This window comes from Equus quagga, chromosome 4 (genome assembly GCF_021613505.1).
Source record: "Equus quagga isolate Etosha38 chromosome 4, UCLA_HA_Equagga_1.0, whole genome shotgun sequence".
Taxonomy (NCBI): domain Eukaryota; kingdom Metazoa; phylum Chordata; class Mammalia; order Perissodactyla; family Equidae; genus Equus; species Equus quagga.
Window position 1 is genome coordinate 25,369,276 of NC_060270.1, and position 27,530 is coordinate 25,396,805.

General features: G+C 46.1%; 1 protein-coding gene across 1 annotated transcript in view; it reads right to left on the reverse strand.

Moving 5' to 3' along the window:
• The window catches only part of HEG1 (heart development protein with EGF like domains 1), a gene marked incomplete at its 5' end in the record, with an annotated part of 85,416 nt that overhangs the window by 14,119 nt on the left and 43,767 nt on the right, over positions 1-27,530 (reverse strand). Inside the window, 9 exons of the mRNA XM_046658814.1 lie at positions 6,188-6,225; positions 6,358-6,400; positions 11,325-11,459; positions 15,442-15,602; positions 15,846-15,904; positions 18,635-18,738; positions 22,899-23,018; positions 23,644-23,760; positions 25,737-27,092. Of these exons, the coding sequence (XP_046514770.1) occupies positions 6,188-6,225; positions 6,358-6,400; positions 11,325-11,459; positions 15,442-15,602; positions 15,846-15,904; positions 18,635-18,738; positions 22,899-23,018; positions 23,644-23,760; positions 25,737-27,092 (2,133 nt within the window). The remainder of the gene's footprint in view (positions 1-6,187; positions 6,226-6,357; positions 6,401-11,324; positions 11,460-15,441; positions 15,603-15,845; positions 15,905-18,634; positions 18,739-22,898; positions 23,019-23,643; positions 23,761-25,736; positions 27,093-27,530) is intronic.

Sequence of the window (27,530 nt, forward strand, 5' to 3'; positions counted from 1 at the left end):
ATCCGCAAGGTAGAACTCCACAGAACTATCAAAAGTGACATTATAAAATTACGTAAATGAAAACACTGCACAGTTCACTAGGTTTAAAAGCAGGTTACAAAAAAGTATATTCTGTGTGATCCAATTTCTATTGAAAAGATACACACACACATACCTCTGGCATAGCGCTTCCTAAACTTTAATACATATACAAATCTGCATATTAACCAAATCTAGGGGTCTGGTTAAAGTTCAGATTCTGATTCAGTAAGTCCGGAGTAGAGAGGCCTGAGACTCTGTACTTGCAAACAGTTCTTAGGTGATGCTGCTGGTCCATGGATCATACTTGGTAGCGAGGATACATAGGTACAAGGATACCAGGGTATTAACAGTGATGTTTAATGGGTGAAGAGACTGTTTAGTTTTCTTCTTCCCTTAAGCTATATCTATTTTATAATTAATTTGGGTCAACAAAAGGAAAATTAACGGGTATGGGTTGTTTTGTGCTATGAAAAAACAAAATGCATTTACTGTAAAAAGAGAAAAGAGGGGCCGGCCTGGTGGTACGGCAGTTAAGTTTTCATGTTCCACTTTGGCGGCCTGGGGTTCGCCAGTTCAGATCCCGGGTGTGGACATGGCACTGATTGGCAGGCCATGCTGTGGCGGGCGTCCCACATATAAAGTAGAGGAAGATGGGCACGGATGTTAGCTCAGTGCCAGTCTTCCTCAGCCAAAAGAGAAGGATTGGCAGCAGATGTTAGCTCAGGGCTAATCTTCTTCTTCAAAAAAAAAAGAAAGAAAGAAAACTAAAAAAATAAAAAGTAAATAAAAAGAGAAAAGAGGTGAAGCAAACCAAGATGTCATGGGAGATCTTACAATGTGACATTCACGCCCAGGAACGTACGCCTGAAGAAAGGCTGGGGGCGGGGGAGGCGGGGGCATCTCTGATATCAAATCTGTAAGAGAATTCTGGGGCTATTGGACAAGTGGGAGAAGAAGACAGAATTGTTGGAGTCTGCAGTATAAACAGAGTCATATTTTACATGGAAAGAAATGAAAAGGAGAGCAGTGATAAGACAGGTACAGATCTCAGCTGCCAGATGTAGGTGGCCTGCCAGGTACATAGGGAAGTCCAGCTGGGCCAGCACTACCTCAGGGCCTAAAGGACTTGAGAGAAGGGCTCGTCCTGCTCTCTCCAGTGTGAAGGATAGTCTCTGTAAGGAGTAAGGAGTGAAACCTGGGCACAACTAGAAAGCTAACAGGAACTTTTAGAAAGGCAGGTCATAGGTTATATCCAAACTCAGAACACAGTGGAGATGGATGGCTCCCAGGATTATAGGAGTGAGGGAAAAATCTCAAGACCATGTGCTCAGCTGGACAAAGCTGGGCTCCCGTCTCATCGGGCGTGGGTAGAGTGTGTGCCCCAAGAAGTCTGCATAGAGACAAGCATTTCTTGCCTACAAAACATCCAACCTGAGCCGCAGCCCCAAGAAGGCACTTACTGTCTTGGTGGAAATAGCAGAAGTGACAGCAGTGGGTGGTCAGGGCCCTGCTATTTGGCACATAACTCTGAGTGACAAGCCACAGACTTCACTGGGCATTATTACCACAGATGGGGATGAGATTCAGGTGTTCCCATTTCTTCATCAATACCCACGGCCAGTCTGAGACCTCAGAGAAAGGGGTAGGCGGCAGGGGGTGTCTATTATCAGCCACTATGAACCACTTTGCAACGCTAAAACTGACACAGATGTCAAAATCATCAAGTGATATTCACACACCGCCACAGAGTTGTTAACAAGTCACCAACAAAAGGTGGCGAGGAGCTAGCTAGCCATCCAGACAGGAGTCTGCCCTCTGCTGGACATAATGATGGTGACTTGGAAAAATGGGGGGGAAAAGATCACGGAGAAATCCTGGCTACTTTCAGGACTCCACAAACACAAAGTGGAGACACAGGAACTCACAGAACAGCCGGTGGATGTAGGAGTATATCTAGGCATATATAGTATTTCATGATCTCTGAAGAAAAATCACTAAATGCCACTGAGAACAATGCCCTGCAGCTCACTCCCCTTTCTTCAACTTTTATAGGGTTTCCCCTGTATCCATCTTCCCTCTGTGGATCACGCTTCCATTCACTGAGAAATATGAAGCACTTTCTGGTAAAACCTATTCAGAGGGATGCTTGACCAAAGTAAGTCTGAGGCACTGGCTCGACCTGTGAGAGGCCTGTCAGGGCTGAGGCCCCAGGAGGACTTTGCATATGGCATCTCTCGCCTCCTGCTCCCTGCTCACCTCAGAGCCGACCAGACCTCCACACTCCTCGCCTGTCTCACTCACTCTCTCCTTGCCTTCTGATGGGATTGTATTCAGATAAGTTTCTTGCACAAGTGGTACAGCTCTGCTGCACCTTCCTAGCTCCCTCAAATTACTCTGAAGCCATCCTCCATGATATTAGTTAAGCCTCTGTTTTTAATACTTGGAATGTCTTAAGATAAGGTTCCCAGGCTTGTGGTGCAATCGCTACTGTTGTAGCCACAGGCCCTCTAAGACCAGTTCAACTGACCCCATCTTATCAACAGAGTAGTTAAGAGAGGTTTTTCTGGAACTCAGAAACGACCCCTTGTCCATTTCAGGCTGGTTGAGATCACCAACCCATCAACTGGCCCGCGCAAGCGCCCAATAAGTGACCCTTTTGACATTGAGGGGCTGAAAACTCCACCCTCAGATCATGATAACATCACGGTTTGTGAGCACGCGCCTATAAAGAGCCATGAAGCTTGACTACGCTCGCACAGACCATCAATTACCTCACTTCTCCTCACCGCCAGTCATCTATCTCCACACTTCAGACTGCCCTGCCCTTCATCCCATAAATTTTGCCCCAAGCCCTGGATCAGGGAGACAGATCTCAGAGCTCACACCTCCTGTCTCTGTGCAGATCGACCTTGCAATAAAGCCTTTCTTCCCTCAAAAGCCGGTGTGACACAGTGTTGGATTCAGGGCACATTGGGTGGCGAGCCCTTGCTCCGTAACACTGTCAGCCCTAAAACTCTCCCTTCCAAAAGACTGTGCCGTTTAGTTCTAGTATCCCGGCATTGGTGAACACGTCTCAAATATCTTCAATGTTTTGTCTGACTCTTCAGCCTCCTTCTTGCACATGGGAAAGACCCAGGCTGTCTTTGGTCAGTTTGTGTGCAGCAACCCCGTTCTCTGAGCGGTTTAACGGTGCGCTATGGTTCGGTTCTGGTTACGAGCGAGGAGTGAGTCGCACCACAAGGTGAGCGGAGGCATCTCTGTACCCCAGGCAGCCCCTTTAAAGCACAGATACCTTCCTGAACACAAAGGTACAATGACCCTGAGCCAGCTGAGAAACTGGCTTGTCTAAACAGTGATTTTCAGGAGAGCACCTATCCTGCTACCCAGACAGTTTTATAGAAGCCAAACCTCCAAAAAACTGAAGCCTACTCTTTTAAGCACTGACACCTAAAAAGAATTTTAACTACTTTTTAACTTTTAAAAAATGTAAAGTATGATGACTTTATCACCTTATTAAACTGAGTACCTGTGATATTGTGATATATTAAGAAATATCTGTCTGGTCTTTGTTCCCAGCTCCTGGCATAAGAGCTTCTAAAACCTTTGGAATTTCTGAGCAATGGGGGTGAGGGGAGCATCTTTTGTTATTCATAACGGGCCCCTTTAAATTGTCCCTGAGTTTATGCTAATGAAGCGACTCTTGGAGGATGAGGGCTGGTTGCCAGAGAAATGAAACGTCATTAGAGGGTTGGAACTTTCAGCCCCACCCCTGGACCTCAATGGCCAATGATGTAATCAGTCAATACCACGTGATGGAGCCTCCAAAAAACCCCTAAATGACGGAGTTCAGAGAAATTCTGGGTTGATGAACACAGAAAGGTGCTGGGACAATGGTGTGCCCAAAAGGGCATGGAAGCCCCGAGCATCCCCTCAGTACCTTGCCCTATGCAACACTTCCATTTGGCTGTTCTTGAGATGCGTCCTTTATAATAAACCAACAATAGTAGGTAAAAGTGCCTTCCTGAGTTCTGGGAGCTGTTCTAGCAAATGATTGAAGCTGAGGAGGGGGTCAGGGGAACCCCTGATTTATAGCTGGCTGGTCAGAAGTACTGGAGGCCTGGACTTGGGATTGGTGTCTGAAGTAGGGGCCGTCCTGTGGGGCTGAGCCCTTAACTTGTGGGTTCTGACACTAACTCTGGATAGTTAGTGTCAGAGTTGCTTGGTGTGAGTAAAAATCCCACACATTTGGTGTGAGAAGCATTGTGAGTAAAAACCGGGTCATATAACTGGGTAACAGTAACAGGGAACACCATTTGGTGTGTTCATCTATGACTCTGGTCCATCATAACAAACACCTGTGCTTAAATGGCTTTATGGCACCAGGGCATCCTTAAGGACTACTAAAGAGTATACAGTTGTTTATTCCACCACTCAGTGGCCTCCGGTTATGCTTTTTTTTTTTTTTTTTTTGGTGAGGAAGATTGGCCCTGAGCTAACATCTGTTGCCAATCCTCCTCTTTTTGCTTGAGGAAGATTGTTGCTGAGCTAACATCTGTGCCAATCTTCTTCTATGTTGTGTGTGGGATGCTGCCACAGCATGGCTTGATGAGTGGTGTGTAGGTCCACACCTGGGACCCAAACCTGTGAACCTGGGCCGCCGAAGTAGAGCGCACGACTTTAACCATTATGCCACCAGGCCGGCCCCAAGGTTGCTATTTTTTTTTACTAAATGTTAATGATGTGGGTTCCTCCCCTCTATTCAGTATGACTATAAATATATTAGGTTCTAGAAGTGTTTCCCTAGTCTTTCTCTTAGGCTCTCTACTGTAACCTCTTGCTTTTTTGCAGTCAGGACAAATCAGATGACCAAAGTCAACAGTGATCCTAGATGGATCCGTAATTCCAGATCTCCAGACTCTGGCCTGAGTGGCTGCATGCTGAGTACACTGAGAGCTTTATGTCAGTTTTGTACTCAGGATTGAATTTGTTTTATGTTATTTTATTATTTACACTTAAAGGAAGTTCAATAATGAAACTTGCTAATAGAGAAGCTTTACGAGCAAACAAAATACCACTGAGGACATAGAATGTAAGGTGTACCACTGGGGAACAGAAACTGGGGACTTTTGCACATGGCAAATAAAATCTTGTCTAATTTTGGTCTAGTAAACTGAGAATAGGAACTGTTGGCATGTTCATCTGTAGAAAGAGAGACAAAGCTGTCCTAAAATAAAGTATGGAGTGTTATTATTCCCAGTACATCCTATATCCCAGAATTTCTTCCAATAATTTTGAGGGTGATTTCAATTTCTTGGGATTCAACATAAGAAAATGTCAGTGAAAGTGGTCTTCAATGGAACACAACTGTTTTCTCAAAGGACAGGATTAGATTCCATGTGCACGTCACCACCATCCTACCCTCTGTAGTTCAGGGTGTGTCCACATCAGCTGGGAGCAGGTGACTCCGGGTCTGTCTCTAGCCCTGCGCCCCAGCTGGGACTTTGCTGCGAGTCTCTAACCTCCCGTGGTCCCTTCTGGCCAGTCCATCTTCCTCACTGCGGCCAAACCTGATTTTCTGCTTTCCTGCTCCAAGATGCTTGCTAGTTCCACATGGACGCTGATCAGAGTCTAAACTCTCAGGCTGGCCATCAAAACTCCCAATGGTTTGGTCCTCATAGATTCTGACAACCGATTCCCCTTCTCTCTGCATTCCTCTCTTTCTATCCTCAGCCACACACACTGACGCACTGTCTCTGGAATACCAGGGACCCAGGCTGCCTCCAGACCTTTGCTGAAGTTGTTCCCTCTGCCTGGATTCCTTCTCCCTTCATGCCTGCCAGTCAGTCTTCCAAAACCTCCAGTTCCATCCCCTCCAAGAACTCAGAAGGTTCTATTTGCCATGGGTGTGGTCCCTCCCTCTTTGCCTCCCACCTCCCGCCTGATTTATCAGATCAGCATTCTGCAGTCAGGGCTGTGGAGTTTATCTCCCATAGTGTGTTTACCTCCCCTGCAGACCTCAAGCCCCTGGACTCTGCTTTCTCCACACCTCCCAGCCCAGGAGCTGTGAAGACGGCGGATTCGAACTGAGGGAAAGGGGAAGACCCTGAGCGCCAGCTGCTGTGCCAGGCCCCCGCCCACGCGGAACTCGAGACTTCTGCACACTTACGGTTTCCACAGTTGAGACCACCAAGGCCGAATGGGCAACTGCAAGCCAACAAAGAAAAAGAACAAGAATTAGTTTCAAATATCAAAAGAAATAACTGACGCAATTTACCCAAGGAACTTCTAAATAAGGTTTGTAACAAATTCGTCAGAATAAATGAACATGGAACCTACCTCATACAGGTTTCATTTTCAAGCCTGTATCCATCTTCACATGCTGAAAGAGAAAAGGAAAATCCATGAATGTGTCTATTCACCTCCCTTGACCCAAACTGACGGTTATTAAACACCAGCCACCCTAAAATCCACAAGAATATTCTAGAACCAGAGGACTACAAATAGCTTTAGCATTATCTATAACCTGGCCTAAATACTGTTGCCAGCTCAACTCAATTTTATCAAAAATATTTTCTTAATTTCTTAGTGGCTCTCAGTTTCCCATCTATTAAAAAAAGGATAATAATAATAATAACAATAATAATAATAATAATACCTACTTTATAGTTTCTTAGAGGAGATTAAGTAAAATAAGGCATGCAAATGACCTAACCTGGCACACAGTAACCATCAAATCAATGTTTGTAGTCGTAATTATTATGCAACAAATGCAATTCTTTTTGGAAATTCCCTTGGCCCCTGTGTAACATCCTTCCACAAACACACAGACAAATGCTTCACCTTTTTTAACGTAAGTCAAACCTCAAACCTGCTGTTGGCCCCATCAGCCCCCTTCCACAAGGAAGTGGGAGCTGCGACATCTTGTGGGCCATGGTCCTAGTGGGTGCCTCAGTTTTCATAAGAGAATGCTCACCCTATAGTCTGTGCAGCAGATTCTGGACATATCTAGATGAGCCCTAAAAGGCCCGTCACCCGAGAACATAACTTTGAACTCTGATGGTGCTGCTCATGGGCCGCTGCTTCCGTGAAGGGCTATGGCCCCGCCATTCCCCTGGATCAGCAGTTCCTGAATTTATTTGATCAGGGAACACTTTCAACACTACAATAAGCTGGGAGAACACCATAAGCATAATGCATGCTCGGATGAAAGCAGACAATAAAAAATGGCCTCATAGACAAAGTCACTGCTGCAAGGAATGATAAAAATCTGATTCATGATTAATGTACGATATGCACTGCATAAAAAATCACAGGTAAGAAAAGCTACACAGCACAGAGCAGCAAGCCCTGAACAGACAGCACACACCCTAACGGCAAGATGTGAACACCAGCAGCACACATGGCTCAGCAGGGTGTGCGCCCTGCAGGCTGGGTGGGCAGAGCTTTCAGACTTCCTGCATCCTCTGTTACACATTAACGCAGAATAACATTAACTACTAGATGTGCTTACTGTCCTTCTTCCGTTTTTTAATGTTAGACAGCTAAATGTTTCCAGCATCTATTTTGTCATAGACCACTGACGTATCATTAGAGTTTTGTAGAACGGTTTGGAAAACGTTGTTCTAAATAATCCCTAATTCTCTCACAGCAGATCCTTAGAGCTGTGAACCTGGGCTGCACTGTTTCGGTCCATGGAATCACTTTTCCTGAGCTACACTCTCTTATACTAAGGGCTACTATTAGCAGCCGTGGGCAAGTCCCTACGGTATTTATCGCCGGATGTCATGGACCACACTGCTCCACTACGACTCTGTAACCTTTTGATGAGGACGGCCCAGAGAAACTTCTCTCAGGCCCCAGGGCCTAGAGAGATGGGGATGTTTCTAAACTACTCTACTTTATTTATGATCCCTACCTATTTTCAAAATCATGTTTCTCTCTTGCCTCAGTGTCCAGGAAGCTCAGAACTTGAACGAGTGGCTTATCTTTAGCAAACACGCAGGTCCTTATGGTACATCTCTCTGTATTTTCACTTTCCTTCCAGCCTAAACAAAGTAGTCATTTTATTTCTCCTTCAACCTGATTTACCTTTTAAATTAAATCTCATTTCTGTTACAGGAATTTTCATTGGGTGCTTCAAGTCTTTTTTGCAATGAGGTGGAGCATAATCATACCCCATTTAGGAAAGGAGGAACCAGGCCCCTCTCTGAAATCATTGAGCCCTTTGAGTGCTCTGCTGGCCTTACCCACACAGGGCCTTCTCTAAGGAACAAGCTGAGCATTCTTGCCTCCCCGGGCGTGGGACACACCGTGCCCTGGCAGCCCTCATGCTACGGCTGGCCAGGTGGCGGGAGCGGGAGATGCCACCCCCGGATGACCCACAGCTCTGTCTGCAGGGCAGCTACCCAGGGACTGCTGGCACCCCCAGTGACTCATCCCCACGCATCTCGGCACTGAGGCCAGCTGATGTCGCACCAGTGTGTTCTATCCTGAACACTTCTTCCTGGAAATGTTTTTACATCAAATCTCCCCACCCAACCCTCATCTGCTGGGTGGGGGCTTTCCACCCTGTGGCTGTCATCTCGCCAGATGTGAGGTCCATCTGTCATCCTGCCTGTGAGCTGATGGGTTGGGCTGTTTTCACTTAGCTTCGGAAGTGGCCTAACTCCTGGCGTACTGATATTTCTGTATTTCAAATGGGCTCGTTCCATTGTTCATCAAAGATTGAGTGCTAGTGTGAGCCTGGTGCTGTTCTAGAGGCTCTTAGAGGAAACCTTATTACAAGGCACTCCAGGGCACCTTAGGATCTAGCTCCTCATTGCCACACCCTACAGTGGCTCTCACCCAGGGAGCACTGAAGATGAAATCAATGTGACAACAGCTAGCATATACGCCCAAACTGGGCTTCTCCTACAGACACGGAACACAAATTCAAGTCTTCTGGCCTTTTTAATAAAACAAGTGGTGGAATCTTAAAGACTCTTTCATTCCCTTGTGGGAAATTAATCAAGACCTGCCAATCATGTCCTATCATATTTGTTGCCCTATTATCCATTTGTTCATTCAACAGACATTTGTCGAACCCCACAATGTGCTAAGCATATTCTAGACACAGGTACTGCTCTCAAGACGTCTGTGGTCTAGTGAAAGAGACCTGCCAACGACAGTTGGAGTTCATCATGATGCCTGCATGATGGAAGGAAGCTAACACACCTATGAGAAGGACACCTTCTTGAATTTTATACGACGCTTTGAAAGTCTGGTAAAGACATTGTAAAGACATTTCATGTGAGACACTCAGAAGGGTACGTGTGTGTGTGTGTGTGTACAACAGAGAACAATATAGAATTGCAAAGGTTTAGAAAACACACACCCACACACCTCTATCCTCCATTTATACAGAGGACTGATCCTGGATTTGAGGTGTCCCAAAGGGGACTTGTTTTAAATGCTCCTGTGCTCCAGCACAATGGCCAGAAGATGTCACTGCTAACCCATCAGAACCCAGCCAATAAGGCTGTGGCCCAAGGAGCTCCCAAATCCATTCATCAGAAGCCTGATGGTCACCGATGAAAATCTAATCCACAAAGAGAGTGCAGAAAGGAGGCTTTTCAGGGCCTCGGCAACAAGCCCAAAAGCTAACCAAGGTTTCCTTATGCTGCTTCTTGGTTCATTACCTGATAAACATAAGGTTGTTGGTGTCTGTGTCATTGCATTTGGAAAATTTTTGGCAGGTCTGCTCTTGCTAATGCTAGTCTGTAAGTGACGCAATTATGAAATCGCTGACTTGGAATGGAGGCAAGCAGCTCGGGCAAACCAAAAGCAAAGGTGGCAGGCCATTCCCAAGGCCGAGAGAAACCCCAGAGGCACAGCATGCAGGGGCCACTGCTCCTACGCGCCTGCACTTCTGCCCATTTTGCCTTTCTTCCCCCCGGCTGCACGGCACCCCAGCCCACATGGATTTTAGCAGAGGTCAATTTCCCACACGAAGCAGGGCTCAATGCCCCAGTTTCTAAGAAGGGCAAGGAAGACTCTGTATTCAACCAGATAAGATGGAATTAGGAAGCATCGCCTTTTGCATCAAAGTGGCAGCCTGACATGGAAGTGAGAAACGCCATGAAGCTGTCATGCATCAGGACCGCTGCCCAACACAGAGTTGCCCCTCCTCCTCCAAACCCCTCACAGGGCCTGCGCGCAGGGCTGAGGGTGCACACTTCAAAGCCCTCTGTGCACACACCTAAGTCAGAGGGTCTGAAGCTCAGGAGGAGCGCATTGCCCTGAAATGTATTTTTATCCTCTCTCGGGAAGTCCTGACAGAATGAGTGGCATGTCACCTTGCCCCGGTATGCGATCTTTACTCAGATTCCAGTACATCTGTTACCAGCAGGTGTTGACTGAGCAGGAAAACTGTGCTGCACACGTTCTGACGTGAAGCAATGCTTAGAGCTACATTACAGCCTTTATGCTGCCAGTTTTTCTGGTGATCGCAAATCCTGGCAGCCTTTTATAAGTCAGGGCACACAGTGCTCTGGACTTGAATTAATGTTATTTTAAAGCAGCATTCTTGCACTCCACTCCACTGAGCAGCCTTTATTTCAGAGTAAACTGAATTTAAGCCTCACCTAAAAGGTTAGTAGAATTAGGTTTCTGCCCTTAAATCCTTCAAGAAACCTTTAAAACTGGAACTCATGAATTCAACAACAGCCTGGGTAAAATACAAGAGCAAATACTGATGGTTTACAAAGTACCTCCATGTACACTGTCTTCTTTAATTCTCAGAATATCCACTAAAGTATCACTGTACCCATTTCAGAGAAGAGGAAACTGAGGTCTCACAAAGCTTGCACAAGATGACAGGTGGGGCAGAGTTGGGCTCTGACTCGGGTCTCCTGAGCCTCCTTGGCACCCTGTCTACCACCACTGAAAGGTATGGGCCTGACTCCATGCTTGTATTTCCATTTTAAAAGATTAGCAGACAATAGAATAAAGCTTTGGGAATTAAAACAGTGATTTTTCTAACTTCCTTTAAGTGGAAAAGAAAGAAAAGGCGTTGCTGCCACAGGCATTCCATTCTCTTTTCTTTTCCTTTGCATCTGATTGGCCAGACCCGCACGCACCAGTCAGAGATAACGCTATTATTCCAAGGAGATAACGTATTCAATCCGGCTGTGAGCAAAATAACAAGAACCAGTTGCCCCCAGTTTAGAACAGTCACACCCAGAGCAGAGAGAGAGCCTGGGCAGAGGAAAGCATCTTCCCTGGTCTAGCACGGACCACAGAAACCCTGGGGACCCTGCCAGTACCTCGGCAGGAGTGATCCATCTTGTTGAACTGAAAGTACCCCGACTTGCACTGACACAGCGCCACGCCGTCCAAATCAGTGCAGATGGAGGTCTCTTTGTCACATTCCGGAGTCTTCCGCTTGCACAAGCTGCCCGCTGAAGTGGAAAAACAAGACAGTGAAACAAAACAAAACGTCCTCCGCTTCAAACCTTAAGATGTATGGACTTTCTATTTCAAGAGGCTCTGAGAGCGGTTTTCAAAAAGGTCTGCCTGGGGCAACGCTCCTTTCAGAGGTGCATGCAGCACTACCTTCTGCCACTCCTGCCCGGGTCAGCCCAGGGCAACTGACCGGAAGTTCACACGGCGTGCCACGGGGATGCAGAAACCGGACTGAGAAGAAAGAGAGTGCTGAGCCCAACTCCAGCGTCCATGCAAAGACGACGCCGGACGCTTGTGGCATCTCCTGCACCTTCATGAGAAGGCACCGCAGTGGGAGAGTCTGCACAAACCCACAAAGCGTGACGCCCCGTCTTCTCAGGAAGCAGAGAGACTCAAGCTGAAGTGCTTCTCAGCCCTGGGTCTGTGCAGCCTAAAGGGTCACGGCACACTCTTGGGGCAGGGCGGCTTGCTGCCTAACAGGCTTATTTGAAGGAGAGGTGTGGAAGATAACCGGCTTCCCTGGGACTGCCGTGTATTTATGTCACCCGTCTCCCCACTGTGCTGACAGGCCTGATTCATCTCTGCGTCTCCAGCGCGGTGCACAGAGACTGGGCCACACGCAATGCTTGATACACACGTGCTGAAGGGGCGGTGGGACCATCAGTCAGTCCCCAGGCCACTACCAAGGGAGACAGGCAGGCAGAGGAGGAAGGCATCTTTCAGCCCAGTTACCTCCTTTACTTCAGGGCCTTGCTTCTTACCTGTACATCCACCTGGCTTTGCCCAGCCCTGGACACGTGGGCCATGTTCATTTCACGAATGACAAAGAACCATCTCCTTTATTATGAAAAAGCATTCATTGTTGGAGATGTGGTCCCCTCTGAGGTTGTATACAGTGGACCCCCTCTGAGGTTGTATACAGTGGACACAATGAGGGTGCATTTTACCATCTAAGACAGGCCCGACAAAAAAGACACATGTAAATGGGGTACACAGGCAGTAGGAAAAAAAAATGAAACCAACTGGATAGTGAACAGTAACTTTCTCACAGCCACCTACAGGCAAGGCAAGCCGGATACACACTGTTGTTGGTAGGCACGAGCGAGTTCAGATAGGGAAAGACGCATAAGGGCAGTGTGTAAATATTGTGTAGTGAGGCATGATCTCCTTGCCCACCTTAAGGAAGACATCAATCTTCCAGAAGATTCTGGAATCTTCCTGGTTCCAGAAACCAGGTACCAGCTCTGAACATGGCAAGACCACCCCGCCCAGGCAGGTTCCGGTGACCTGTGCGGACACCAACACAGGGGTCCCAACGTCTGTCTCCTTTTCTGAGCCCTGAGAACTGAGACCCAGTGGACGGCCTGGTCCCAGGGAGGTAAGTTTAGGACACAGCTTTAGTTCTCAACGCTGAATTTCCTGTCTTTATCAGTGGAGGCTGGCGTGTTAAATCAGACGTCTGTTTGTGTGTGTGATAGAATTTCCTTTGTTTATTGTGAAAAGTTTGTATTTAAGGGAGAAAAATAAAAAATGGAAAATCTCACCAGGCAAACAGTGTGGAGCTGGCACCAGAGAGGTTCTAAACTTCCACAATCCCTTGTCTGAACTTTCTGAAGGCTTCGCCAGTCCTCAAGCCTTCATGTAAAGAAATCACTCCAGGGCAGAAGGCTGCCCAGGCCAGCACTAGCCTTGTCCAGCAGCCAGCCTGAGTTGCCTGGGCTGATTAGATATTTTCTGGAAGGCCAATGTCGTGTTTTCCCCCCATCCTGCCCATTAATCCAGCGTTGCCCTGCTGAAGCCACCCTTCCCTGCACAGAAGCAGGTTCACGCAGAAGCAAGAAAAGCCGGCCCTGCCTCTCCAACACAGGGATCAGTCCTAAAAATTCTCAAAGAACATTCTGTCATAAATCCATCAAATGGAACCACGTATAATCCCATTTTCATTTTAAGCCTGGCGATGTGAGTTTTCTACATCCATAATTCCCATGGTCTTTCCTGGGCATAACATCCGCCGAACAGACAATGAGAATTTATGTCAATCTAAGGCCGAGACACTCCCTGGGGGATTTCCAAAGACTCTAAACCTCTAGAGACACTCGAGCTGCAGTTCTCCGCAAGGCGAGGAAGTGGATACTTTGTGAATCGAAGGGGAAAACCCGCCTTTCCAATGTCAGCGCCCAGCGCTGCCCACATGTTGGAAACACCCAGGTGTCAGAAGCTGACAGCTCCTGCCCGGCAGGCCCACCTCTCTAGCGTTCAGAAACATGAGCGAGAGACAGAGCTGCGTGTGTTGGCAAAATCTGGAGAAGCCTGGGAGGAAAAGCAGAGCAGTGAGCCTGTTTTCACCACGATGCACGGCCAGCTTTGCTCTCATGTGCTCTGAAAGGAGAGGTCAAGAATGGGGACCAGCAGGTGCGGGGACAGGGGTACATGGAAAATCTCTGCACCTTCCTCTCAATTTTACTGTGAACCTAACACTGCTATAAAAAAAAAAATAAAGTCTTAAAAAAAAAAAGAATGAGACCTCAGCAAGGAAGATGGGAGCTTTCCCAAAAGCCGCATCTGAGCGGCTCAGAGTGTGCACAGGGCTCTGAGCTACGGGCAGGCTCTTCTAAATCCAGATGTCTGGGCACTGGATTTGCAAGGCATGAAATGCATGTACTGGGGACAAAAAAGCAGCCTGGCATGATGCTGCCCACACAGGATGTACTCCGTAAGTGTTTAGTGAATTGAAAGGCCCCCTTCCTACTTGCTGGGGTGGAAAAATTGGGACCCTTGAATTGCTGGCAAGAGAAACAAAGTAAAACCAAGGAGCTCTGGCTTCCCAGTCTAGAGCACCATATACCAGGCCATGAACTCTTTAGCTAATTCTCCAACGATGCTGAATGACAGCAATCTCAACTCCAGAAAGTTTAGCGCCTTTTTTTTTTTCTTTTTAAAAAACCCTGAAATGGGCCAAAGCTGCCGCATTTATCCCAGAGTGAAAGGTTAACTCCGGGCTCCCAGGCTCTGTGATGTCTGGCCCATGAGGAGAGCTCTGGGGACCAGCATTCACAAAGCACTGAGCTACCGCAATGTCCTGCATCTACCAGCAGATAGAGTACCAAGCCTGCTACCAACATCTCTTGTGCAGCATCTGGACGCCAGATGGGGAGGCTCACACAGCCTGACAGCCTTCACCAGTCCTAGCTGTGCAGTAAAAGGAGCTACCCGGAGCCCCTTCTGATCACTGATGAGACGGCAGCAGGGAAAAGCCTCCTTGGCAAGGAAGCACTTTTGACTCCAGCAGTTTTCCCATCCCAGGAGCGAAACCTCCCCTCCAAGACCCAAATTTGCCTTCCCAACTTGTTGTCTCTAATCTCTTTCTTCAACTGCTTCACACTAGATGCACTGTAGAAGCTTTCGACAGCACAGATAAAGCAAGGACAAGAAAAGGGAAATGATCATGAACAGCACGGTGAGCAGTCTGGGCCCCATTCATCCAGTCTTGTTTCTATGCATTTATAATTTGCAAACAAACAAAAAGACGGGTCACACCGCACATGCTTATTTTTACTTAATGGTATATCACGAGGAAGGTCTGGGGTCATGGACATGCATGGACATTCTGTGTGTGAATTTCTGTCTCCCCAGAGAGAGAAGCAAGCTTTCAAGGGAAAGAAGAGTGACTTCTGCTTCTTTACGTCAGCTCCCACACCCCTTCCTGAACCAGTGCTGCAGAGCAGACACAGAAGAGGGAGCATGCCAAGGACCAGGTGACTTCAAGGCTGTGTGCACAGGACTGTGTGTGTGTGTGCACACATGTGCACAACGCATGAATACACATGAAGGCCTTTTGCTTAACATCCCTTTCAGAAATAGGCTTGCCTGTGATGAGTTCTTGGGCCTGAGCCCCGAATGCCTTACATTTCTACCCCAGGTCTGTGCCTAACTGTATGGGGGGGGGGGGGTGGTCCTCCTAGAGGGCCTCTGTCTTACCTCTAAAGAGCCTCTTCTGAGATCCCAAGAGCTGACAGACCTCCGCGGAGGACCTGCAGGAGTTGACACACTTCTGCATCCTGTCAGCCAGGTCGAACAGCGTCACGTTGGAGGCCAGGGAGAAGGTGGTTTGTAGTGACATGGCCACCGCGCTGGACTCCCTATGGGCAAAGTGTGTACATTGTAATTGTCCTAAAATGACCGGTAGGCCCCAGAGTCTTTAGGAAATGAGTGTCTCCATTGTCCAGTGAGGGCATGGGAGAGCGTGAAGGTCCAGTGACCTTGGCCTGGATCACCCCAGGGTTCCATCAGAACAGGGCCCAGTTTTGCTGCTATCAGCCGTGCTAGAATGTCCTCCCCCTTCTAGAGACTGGTTCACAAACAAACGTGATTCCGTCACTTACCTAGAAGCGTGAACTGTGGATCGGGTATAACCAGGTAATGTGGAGAAACACAGATTTAACTGAAAGGAAGAACAGGTTTGTCGTTAACTGGGAGTTAAACAAAAGCCTTGGACCTAGAACCAATTTCCTTTTTTAAGGATAAAATAGGCATTTTCCAGCCATCAAGTTACCAGCAGGCGGCTTTACATGGGAGTGGTGTCCTTTTTTTGTTCCTTTCTTAAATGCCTTTCTGCTCTTACTCTGTTGTTCCATGAGTACAAAGGGAGAGAGGCACACAGTAAATCAGTGGCGAAAATCTTGGCAGGAAATGATGTTCAGAACAGCACCCTTGGATGCAAAAACATCTTCAAAGGAGCAGATCTCTTCTAAGACCCACGGTTTCAAAAAAGTCAGAGGCAACTGTTTATTTGGACTTCGCATAGCGAACGGCCTCACTGAAAAGGCTAGGTTCCTGTCGGCTACCCTGGATCTGGCAGGCCCTACACAGACCTCTCATCATCTACAATGAGTTGACCTAACTCAAAGATAGGTACTCCTGACAAAGGCTCTCCATGGGAAATTACATTATATGGGTCAAGAGCCCTTTTGTTGAGAGCAAATTAAGAGCGACTCTCCCTGTGTTTGCCTTGTGCCCTCGAAAAGAGCAGAAAACCCCTCTAGGGCCTGAAGGACCGTTCCCCACTCCCCCCACGGTAGGGGCTGGGGATTCCTTTCAAGCAGCAGAGGGTCTTGATACCTTGATCAATGCAGACTCACCTGTCTTCAAAGCCAGTGTGTCAGACACATCTCACCCTTCACAAGATGGATTCAGACACGGGATGCTATCAAACCCTTTGGCTTTGTATGACATTCCTTTACATTCTGATAGGCCATGATTTATTATTATTCTTACTTAAACTTTTTCCCCAGGTAAAAACAGAAATGGCACATTTAAGAACAGGATGGCGTGTTGGGAAAGGTCACTTGAGTGGTTTCTCCAGTCACTGCCTCAATCGTCATTATTTCTTGGGGGTAGGGATGCCACATCACTAATAAATTATATGCCGATACTGGGTAAAAAGTAACAAGTCAGAAAAGTCACTGAGCACTGCATAATGGGAAGGAGTGCACCTCTGCATGGGTTCTAAGCCCCTATACTATTTTGGAAGGAAATGTTGACCTACAGCACAACCACCAGGCAGCTGTGATGGAGTGACAAGGATACCAGGTATAGGGTTAGGAAATGTAAACCCCTGCCGTACAATAAAGAACTTAACCTTGCCCAAAGAGAGGCCTGGCCCTCAGCTCCTGGGAGGTAAACTCTAAGCCTTGGGAATGTCCTGTCTTTGTTTACCTGGAGGCACTGGGCCACTCCAGGTAGTCTAACAAAGTGATTTATGGCCAGGGAATTTGGGTTACAAGATATCAGCTTGACCTCCAGAGGGGCCGGAGACTAAGCTCAGCCATGTGGGCAGTTGACTTTGTCTGCATGTTGGCTCTAGACACCAAGGCTCAGGTGAGCTTCCCTGGTTAGCAATACTCCATGAATACTGTACGCATCGTTGCCAAGAGGAGTTAACACTGCCCATGACTCCATGGGGAGAGGACAGTTGGAAGCACAGAATTTGGAAATCTCCTGGACTCTGCCCCATGCATCTCTTCTCTTGGCTGATTGCAACCTGGATCTTTTTAGTGTAATAAATGACAACCATGAGTATAACAGCTTTCAGTGGTATCTGTGAGCCCTCCTAGTGAATTATCAAAACTGACGGTGGTCTTGGGGATCCCCAAATTTGCAGGTGGTGTCAGAAGTGAGCATGGGCTTAGTGGAGTGTTCCCTAAATTTGCACCTGCTCTGTGTGCACTCAGGTAATGTCATTAACTTCCAGAGCCTCCCAGTTTTTCCTCTGTAAAGGTGTTGGCAATACCTCTAACAGGAGTGAGGCATCTGGTAAAGTGCCTATCACAGATTAGATGCTTAGTAGATAGACAAAAGGAAGGGGAATCTAAATTTTACACAAATAAAACCCATAGTCCTATAAAATCCTATAGGCTTGGGCTAGTACACTAACTCTTACCCATAAACAACAAAAAATTGAAGTCAGAAATCAGTTAATCTCTAAAATTTATTTTAAGGGCAAATTTCAATTTTCTGAACACCAAATCTTAGACGCAGGTAGGAGCTGGGATGCAAAATTTACTATCTGAGCTTCATTACCATGTCTTCTTCCTTCCTCTCCATTTTTCTTTTTCTTTCTTTTTTTTTTTTTCCTGACAAAAAGTAAGCAAAAAGGGAAGGAAGAATCCAAGGCCCCTCGATAACCTATGCAGTGGATTCTCAACCCTGGGTGACGGGACGGACTGTTACGGCTTTGGCATCCTCTTGAGAAAAAAGGGCATCATTCTGCCCAAGTTCTGAATCACAGGGAGAAAGTGACACAGCATGTCAACAGCAGATGGGACAGTAGGGTTTTGTGGGTCTTTCCTCGTCACCAACAGCTCTTGTTGGTACGTGTCATCCCAATGTCTTGACTATGAGTCAGCACATGGAAAAGAAACGCCAAGGCACTGACGAAGGAGGCACGTGAAGACACATTCAAAGAAACGCTTCCATTGGGCACCGCTAGTTCTCAACACCTTCCTTCTATTTCCAAGAGGCGTTTTACTACATCATGAAGTTTACATTCCAAATATAAAAGAAAGGAACAGCCCAGGAGACACAGCTGATCCCCAAGAGGCTTCCAATTCTGAATAAAATCTGTTCTAGAAAAACAAAGGACTAGAAGGAAGATGCTTTTCAGGAAACTTACTGTTCTGGTGATCTCCTTTTCAGCTTCACGTAGGTCTGAATACTTTTCCACTGTGGTATTAAGAAACGTTTTCTTTAATTTAAAATCTGTCACGAAGGTTCTAACTGAAAATGAGAACATAACCTGTTAGACCACACAACAGGTCAACCTATGCAAGGCCAGGCTATGTTTGTAAATCTCTGGGGCATCCAGCTTCATTCCACCTTACAGGACAATCTCCGTGTGTTTCTTTCTCCTTGATGGTGGAGACCACCTCTCCCTCTTCTGGGCTCCTCTCTAGTAAAGTGAGCACCTACTGAGTTGAGCTGAAGCCTCAGACAGAGTAAATCTCTGGGCAAGAGGTTCCCAGGAGCCTTTTGTGTATGTGCGAGGACTGCTGAGAGAAGGAGCCTTCTTGACATCTCTCTAATGGCCTCCCACATAATAGATGCTCACTAAAGCTGTGACAAAGAAGAAAAAAGAGCTGGCCTAAAGAACATAATCCTATGAGGAGAGGAGGGAGATGTGGAGCCAAAAAATGCTCGTTGGTCCCTATAAAGCTTTAGAGGAAAGCTCTTGGTCTCTAGCTCTTGTATCAAGCTAAGTGCTCAGTTTCGAGGGCATGCTTAGTTTTCCTCTTCTCATCAGAGTCACCCCCACCAACCCCTCGTTCTCTTGCTCAGAGGAAATGCCCATTTTATCATTGACAAAAGAGGCTTCCAGAAGTCAGGTAACTTCCCAAGATTATCCAGCTCCCAAGGGCCAAAATTAACATATAAGGTCATGTGTGCCCATCTTCCAAGTTCTCCTTCCCTCCAAACACCCGCAGCCCCTTGAGGAATCTGATATTCTTAGGACAACCATGGGGCTACAGAGAAAGCTGCCAAACATGCGTAGTGGGACCCTGCTCCAGGGGGCTGCTAGACTCCAATGAGTATAAGCCACATAATGAAAACAACGCATATTTAAGATCTCGTTGGGTCCAGACATGAAAGAAAGCAGTCCCATTTCACACATAAAATCAAATTCTAGTTAACATCAATTTGTGCTGACTGGTCCTGAGGGGAATGGAACTTACAAATGGGCAGGCAACCAAAAATTAGTACGGCCTGCTTCATATCTGGCTCTTATCTTCCTTTATATTAAATTCTTATCTTTCCCTCTGGACAGGAAAAAAAAAAAATAACCCAAAACACAGAAATCCATGAAGCTGCTCTTTCACGGAAAGCTTGCCTGCTGAATTAAGAAAAAGGCCCACAGATGAGCCAGGGAAAACATTTAACATCTTATACTTACTGTCTAAAGCCCTTAATCCTTATTTAACATCTTTTTGCTTGTTCTACAGTTCAGTGAAGCCAGCTGCTTAGGACTCTTTCTGAGCAGCAGGGAGCTCTTTGAAAACATTCTTGGCCAAATGAAAGCATTTCAGTTTGTGCTAATTTGCATGTTCCTCTGATGTTTATGAACAATGAAGCTAAATGACTTGAAAGGGAAAGATGATTGTTAACACAATAGAAGCACTCTCCTCCTGATCCGCAGTGCCTGTGGGACACTCCACACACAGGCTTCTAGAACCTTCACCCGACTCCTTCATCTTCATCTCACAAGTCTAGGTTGACACCCAGACTCTCTGTATAGAAATATACATATGGTAAATGTTAAGTATACGGATCTCTTCTGAATCATGACAGTAAATGTGGCCTCTGCTTTCAGTGTGACTATGAAGACTGCATCACACAGTGTCCTCTGGGCCCCAGCAGTCTCCCAGGCACAGTTACATCTTCATGCCTATACTTACATCATCTGCCTTTAAGGCAATTTTTCACTTCAAATGTAACTGCTGATTTACATAAGTTATCTAAATGACTTTTTTTAAAGAGTCATAATCATTACTTCATATTCAAAGTCGTTTACTATTTTAGTTGGTTTCAATTCTGGTCCAGGAGGTTGAAGACTAATGTTAAATGATACTTCTCATCTGGAGAACTCTACCATTTTCAAAGCTTGCTCAAATACATATTATTATTATTATTTTATTGCAGTTTAATTGACATACGATATCCTGTTAGTTTCAGGGGTACATCATAGTGACTTGGTATTTATGTACATTATGAAATGATCACTACAATAAGTCTAGTTACCATCTGTCACCATACAAAGTTATTATAATATTATTGACTATGCTCCCTATGCTGCACATTACATCCTCTTGACTTATTTATTGTATAACTAGAAGTTTGTACCTCTTAATCCTGTTCACCTATTTCACCCATCTCCCCACACCCTCTCCCCTCTGGTGACCACCAGTTTGTTTCCTGTATCTGTGAGCCTGTTTCTGTTTTGTTTTGTCTGATCATTCATTTTGTTTCTCAGATTCTACACATAAGTGAAGGCATACGGTATTTGTCTTTCTCTGACTTATTTCACTTAGCATAATACCCTGTAGATCCATCCATGTTGTTGCAAATGACAAGATTTCATTCGTTTTTATGGCTGAGTAGTATTCCATTGAATATATATACACCACATTTTCGTTATCCATTCATCCATCAACAGACACTTAGGTTGTTTCCATCTCTTGGCTATTGTAAATAATGCTGCAGTGAACACAAGGGTGCCCATATCATTTTGAATTAGTGTTTTCGTTTCCTTCAGATAAACACCCAGAAGTGGAATTGCTGGATCATGTAGTAGGTCTAGTCTTAATTTTTTGAGTAACCTCCACACTGTTTTCCATAGTGGCTGTTTTCCATAATTTACATTCCCACCCACCATGCACGAGGGTTCCTTTTTCTCTACATCATTGCCAACACCTGTCATCAAATACATTATTTAATGTGATCTTCACAAAAGCCCTGAGTGGGAAGCAGAGCTCTGATTTCACAGATGAGGAAACTGAGGCTCAAGAGTCACGTGCCATAGTTGGTGGCCCTGAAGCTGGAAGCCAGGCATCTGAGTTCTTGGGCAAGTGTACTTTTCACACTGTTTCAAAACAAAATCATTTCCATCTTCCCCATTCTTAAACTGAAAACCCCTGGCTTATCTCTTACAGGGTACCTAAAAGGGACAGTTTCCCCAAAGCAAATAAACTATTAGAATAAGAGGAATTCTTATTCTTATTTCACTGATATCTATATTCCTAGACTTTTCTTTCTTTAAGTAATCCTTTGACATGATCCTTATATTCTAAATAATTTTCAAAATTCTATCATTTAAAAGTAGGGTACCAATCTTCTCAAAAGGTCTGATGATTCCACTTAGCCTATGGGCAGTAGAAATTCATGTAAATAACACTTTTAAAAGACACAGACATTTGGTCAATCAAAAAATATTTACTGAGCACTTTTGTGTTTGAAGCATCACACTGGGTGATTTAAGATGATTCAAAGATGAGTCACTTTACCTACCAGTTTCCTTATCCAGCTTAGATAACAATATGCTCTTCACTTATAATTTCTTCAACAAGCTGTGTACTGAACTTGGCACGCTAACACAGGGTTATACCCTGTGTGCAAGAAAGCCCTGACGATTAACACGTTACTGTGTGAAGGGGGAACTGTGGCCTCTCATCAAGCAGTTGTGTAAGCCTGCCCACTTAGCACCTTGCCAGGGCCTTAGTTTTCATTTGGGTTGTTTGTTTGCTTTTTAATTTGTAAAACGGAGACTATATCTAAAATCAACCAGCTTCACGAATCTGTCAAATTAGGGAACAAAATATTACAAATTGTGTAGTCCAATTATAGCAGCAGCTTTGTAAAAACATATTTGTCTGTGGAGAAGAACAAGAAGATCATTTTTAAACATGAAAAGAATGTGTGAATGTGGTAGGGTAATCAGGGTTTTATTCTCCTTTTTTCTCTCCCTAAAATGTTTTATTTTTTTTTATGATGTGGTTAGAATACCCTCTTGGTATATTTTTTTTCCTAACTGCAGGGTGGAATGGTTAAGCAAATAATGTTAAGCACAAATGATGGCATATTTATGCAGTCATTAAGATATCTATACAACATTTTTAATAACATGGGAAATGTTGAAGATATAAAGTTCATACAAATACCGTGATTTCCACTATGTAAAAATATAATGCACACTAAAAAAGATTGCAAATAAGGTGCTAAATCTCTGAGTGGTGGAATAATAGGTAGCATCTTTCACTTCTTTCTATATTCCTTAAGTTTATAACGTGGACAAATATTGATTTTGATTAGGGAGAAAAACAATAAACGTTATTTTGCAAAATATATTGCGGTGCAGAAAACATTCCAAGATAGACTAAGTCTCTTACCCAAATTGCATATTTCTTTTTCCAACTGGTACCCAACTGGGCATTTGCAGGTGAAGGATCCCTGAGTATTGTTGCACGTGGCCAGGGGTGGGCAGGGGTTCAAGAGACATTCATTCACATCTGCAGAGGCAAGAAAACGAGGCCATATTGAATCTGTAGCAGACAGCAAAACCATAATCCATTACAGTAAGTGCTTACTAAGGGCCAAAAGGCACCAGGTGTGGTGGGGCCCCAGAGCTGAGTAGGACAGGACCCTCATCCTCAAAGGGCTGCAGTCTACTGAGGGTGGAGGCAGCCACGTATACATCTAACTATAAATACAAGGCAGGATTTGGAAGTACAGAGAAAGTAGCAGATTTTGAAGGAAGGAGAATTAGGACTGTTTCAAATCACATCTGGACTAAGACTAGAAGGACTTTAATAAGCAGACATGGGTGGGTGAGGGGGTGGGTGGGGGGATTCTAGGCTGAGGCACCAGCACAGCGAAGGCCAGGAGCAGGAAACTGCAGGGCTGTTCCGGGAGCTGCGGATGGTCCAGTGTGGCAGGAGGGTAGGGAGCCCACGGAATGGAGCCAGATCATGGAGGCCTGTCAATGTTATTGCCTGATATTATTCTGCAGACAACATACAAGCAAGGTATTAATTTAAAAATCTTACTCCCTTACATTTTGGAGGAAAAAGGAGTTTACCGCCTATCTCAATGTGACATTGTAGTATAAACCACTGGGGACTGCTCTTCTCTTACCTACACTGCAGTCATCTCCTTGCCAGGAAGGTGAGCACAGGCATTGATACCCTCGGCTGGCGGGGTCCACAACGCACTTCCCGTCATGAAGACAAGGGTTAGTGGCACAGCTGTTAGCTAAAAACACATTCCAGGAATAAAGCAGTTAATCACACAGGAGATGGAAAGGCAGCTCCAGGTAAATATTTAATTCTCCCAGCTAATATTTGATTCTTGCTTATTTCTGTTTACTTGCTCTGAAAGGCCACACTACTAAAATAGAACGGGTTCCCAAGAGGGCAGAAGAGATGTGGCGGGACTGGATAGCATGGGTACACAGACAGTGTTAGACAATTGAGTCCCTGAATGCAATGACTGGTTCAAGTCCAAACGCTGCCCACAGGTCGCCCAGTTCAGGACTGATGATTATACTGCCGTTGTGATACTTACAAAATTCTACCTGAATCAATGGCAACTTAAGACATGTTAAAGGGAAAAAGATCCCTGATCAACCATCCTCCCTCCTGCCAGATTTCATTTTATCCAAAAATCTCAAAATGTAAGTGGGCCTCCACGTGTTGTGCTATCATCTAGAAAAATGATCGGAGTTAAGCAGGACAATGCTCTCTCTCTATATGATGTGACAATGAACCCTATCTGATTCATCCAGGCCCTAATGATGCACAAGCTTCAGTGTCATCTTGGACTCCCAGCTCCCAGGGGCAGGGACCACAGCTCGCTGGTGTGGTCTGTATAACTGGCACCGTCACACTCCAGTTACTTTGGAGTTCTCACTGTCTAATTCCAAAAGAATAACCCTGAAAACAAATGGGAAACCCTAACGATGGTGCTCCTATTCCTCATTGCTACTTTTATATATTTTAATGTACCTAAAATCACCTGTAGAAGCACAGCCCCTATATATCCATGAACAGGGTCACAAAAAACATATCAACAGCCAGCAACGATGCTCCTAATGATGCTCGTCTATAGTTATGAGAGCAACGGCTATCATTGGCGTTAGGGGAGACTTGTGAATCATGTTCCATCTGGTACTGGAATAGATCTGGCCTCTGGAAGTGAAGGCTTGTGAGCCCTGCAGCAGGGATCCCACAATTGCCAGGAGAAGGATCCACCCTTCATCTCCCAGAGGTGCTGGGGCCCCTGGCACACAGGAAGCACTGGGGGCGCTGCGGGGCTTGTGGTGGGGATGGTCCATGACCCTCCAACCGCCAGGGTGATGATGGCTGACTGGTTAGAACCTAACTGAGCTCCCTGCACTAGTCACTACAAAGCATTTCTCTTCCTTCCTTCTTCTTAAGATGTCAGTCTCTGTTTCACCCCTTCACCCATATCAGTGTTCCTTTCCTGGGTCTGGACAAGCCACATGTACAATTTTGAGCATGACATCAAGAGACACATGACCCTCCTTCCTTCCACCTTTCCTTAAATGATGAAGAATCACGTGGATGGCTTTACTGTTCACGCCCAGCAACGTCAGTGTGGATGTAAAGATAACCTCAAGAGGGACGTGAGGGAGCCCTGGTCACACAGTCACTCTGGGAAAAGGTTAGCTCATCATCCTTGTACTGAACATGTGCCCTCCTCCGCATTATCAATTAGCAACTTAACTTTAGGGGGACAAAAGGCCTGGGGGGATCAAGAGAAGCCTCCCTGGTCACTGGGGAGCCGGCTCACTGACTCAGAAGCTCGGGGCTCTGATCTGGGAGCAGGCACCTAGTGGCTCCGTGTCTCATACGCAATTTTTCCACCTTCCAGTCCCTCATCACTGGCCTGCTCTGGCCCTGAAATAGTTAAAGGCATGCGTGAAAAGCTCTTGCAATTACGGGGCATTACAGGCTACAACTGACAATCTACTGATGTCACACACGGCCAATAGCATCCTCTCCTCTTTCTTCAGGAAGAATTATGTAACTCAGACGTGAGAAAAGTAGGTGCACCATGACATTATTTGATGCTTTAAGTGCTTCAACAGGAAGCATTTGAGATCACAAAACAGACACTGTACTACTGCAAATACCAGCGACTGTCACACATTCACATGAATCCCGAGCCTGTGGAGCTCTCAGGGTGCCTGTGCAACTGCGTTCTACCTGAGGCTGGAGAGGACAATGCTGTTGGTGACTGCGTGCTGCTCCGAGCAGTGGAGGCAGTAGATTTAGGAGGCAACATTTTAGCTGTAGAGACATCTGTGGTTTGGGGAGAAGGAGATGTTCTGAGGAAATGTGAAGTCCGGGTGTCCTCTTCTGTAATGCCAACCCCCATGGTCAGTTCTTCTGCCGAAGTGGGTGTACTGGTCAGGGGGACCAATCGGATGGTAGCATCTATACGGACTTGGTTCCTTTCTGTGGTGACAGAACCTTCTGTTGAGATCGGAGGTGCTGGAATTTCAGGACTGGTTGTCAAGAGCTGTTTTCTGGTTGTAGTCTGTACTGTGGGGCCAGCCGTCAGAGCTGCTGTGCTTGATGGGGGGCTGGGAGTGGTCACAGGGGGAGAGGAGGTTTCGAGATAGGTGGTTGTCAAAGCTGGAGACGTTTGGGCTACGCTGGTGCTTGTGGCTGGCAGAGTCTGCTCAGTAGAGGACTCTGCTGAGGCTGGGGACATAGAGATCCCTGAAGTAGACCTCATTGTTACAGCTTCGGTGGCCTCTGTGGGCAGAGACTCCAGGCTTGGTAGCTCTGATTCCGTAATGATTTGCTCATGGTGTGAGTTGCTCTGGTTCTTAGGATCTGCTGTTCGACTACTGGGGAGGATTGTTACAGATGTCATTGTTGACATCCAAACTGAAGTCACAGGAGTGTCCCTTGCCCTGGGCAGGACAAGTGTAGAAGATGAAGGCGGTAGGGTTGTTTGGAAGATGGACTTCGAGGCAGGGGTAGATGCTGTCAGAGATATTGGTACAGGTGGTGGTGAGGAAGACAAAGGTATGGGCGCACCAGGAGTGGACTGCAGTGGGTGAGCAGAGGCCCTGGTTGATGGTAAGGTGGATGAGAACAACTGGTGGGATTGTGACACTGAGGGCAGAGGCAAAGGGGACCCTGATGAAGAAGAAGATGAGTCACCAAGCGAGCCAGTATCGCTGTCCAGAAGAACCAAAGGGTCTGACATATTAACGGTGGGTGTATAGGACGGAAGGTTGGCTGTGCGCAGAAGCAGGGAGTGAGTAGAAGGCTGAGCATATTCCCCTTCGTAGGATGATACATTACTTCTTTCAGTCTGAGCCTGAGAAGAGGAAGGGTAGTCTGAATAGGAAGAGTTTGAGATCTTAATAGAAGAGGTCGAACTCTCCCTAACGTCCGAGGATGAGCTGTTGTCTGTGATGGACAGTAATGCCCGTTCTCCTTTGGTGAAAGTAGACGAAACATAGGTGTGGCCTGTGTAGTCGCTGGAAGTTCTCTCTTCAACGTCTGTGCCACTCACTTGATTCCAGGGACTGCCAATTCCAGTGACTACAAATGGAAAAACTAAAGTTAGGTCAACTAAACCAACAGGGAATCTCCTGAACACACACTATAAAACAGACTCTCAATGTCCTATCCACGAAGCCAGCGGGTGAAACACTTTCTCTGGAGAGTGGTTTTCAATGGGAGCACTGTGGATAGAGACAGCATGGGAAGGCAGGAAGGGCTGGAGTCTGCACCGAGTAGATTTACCCTCCTGCGAGGACAGAGGGTGGCAGCAATGGAAATGATAATAAAAGAGACGTGGGGCCAGGGGCCGAAGAATAGGGAATAGGTCCAAATTCCTTCCACATGCCTTTTTTGATAAAAGCAAATGGGTATCTAAAAAACTCTTAAGACCCCAAATAGAACAATTGTTACGCCTAAATGGAAAAAGGAAAACCCTCCCAATTTTCCATTCTGCACAACGAGATATTTCTTTCCCAG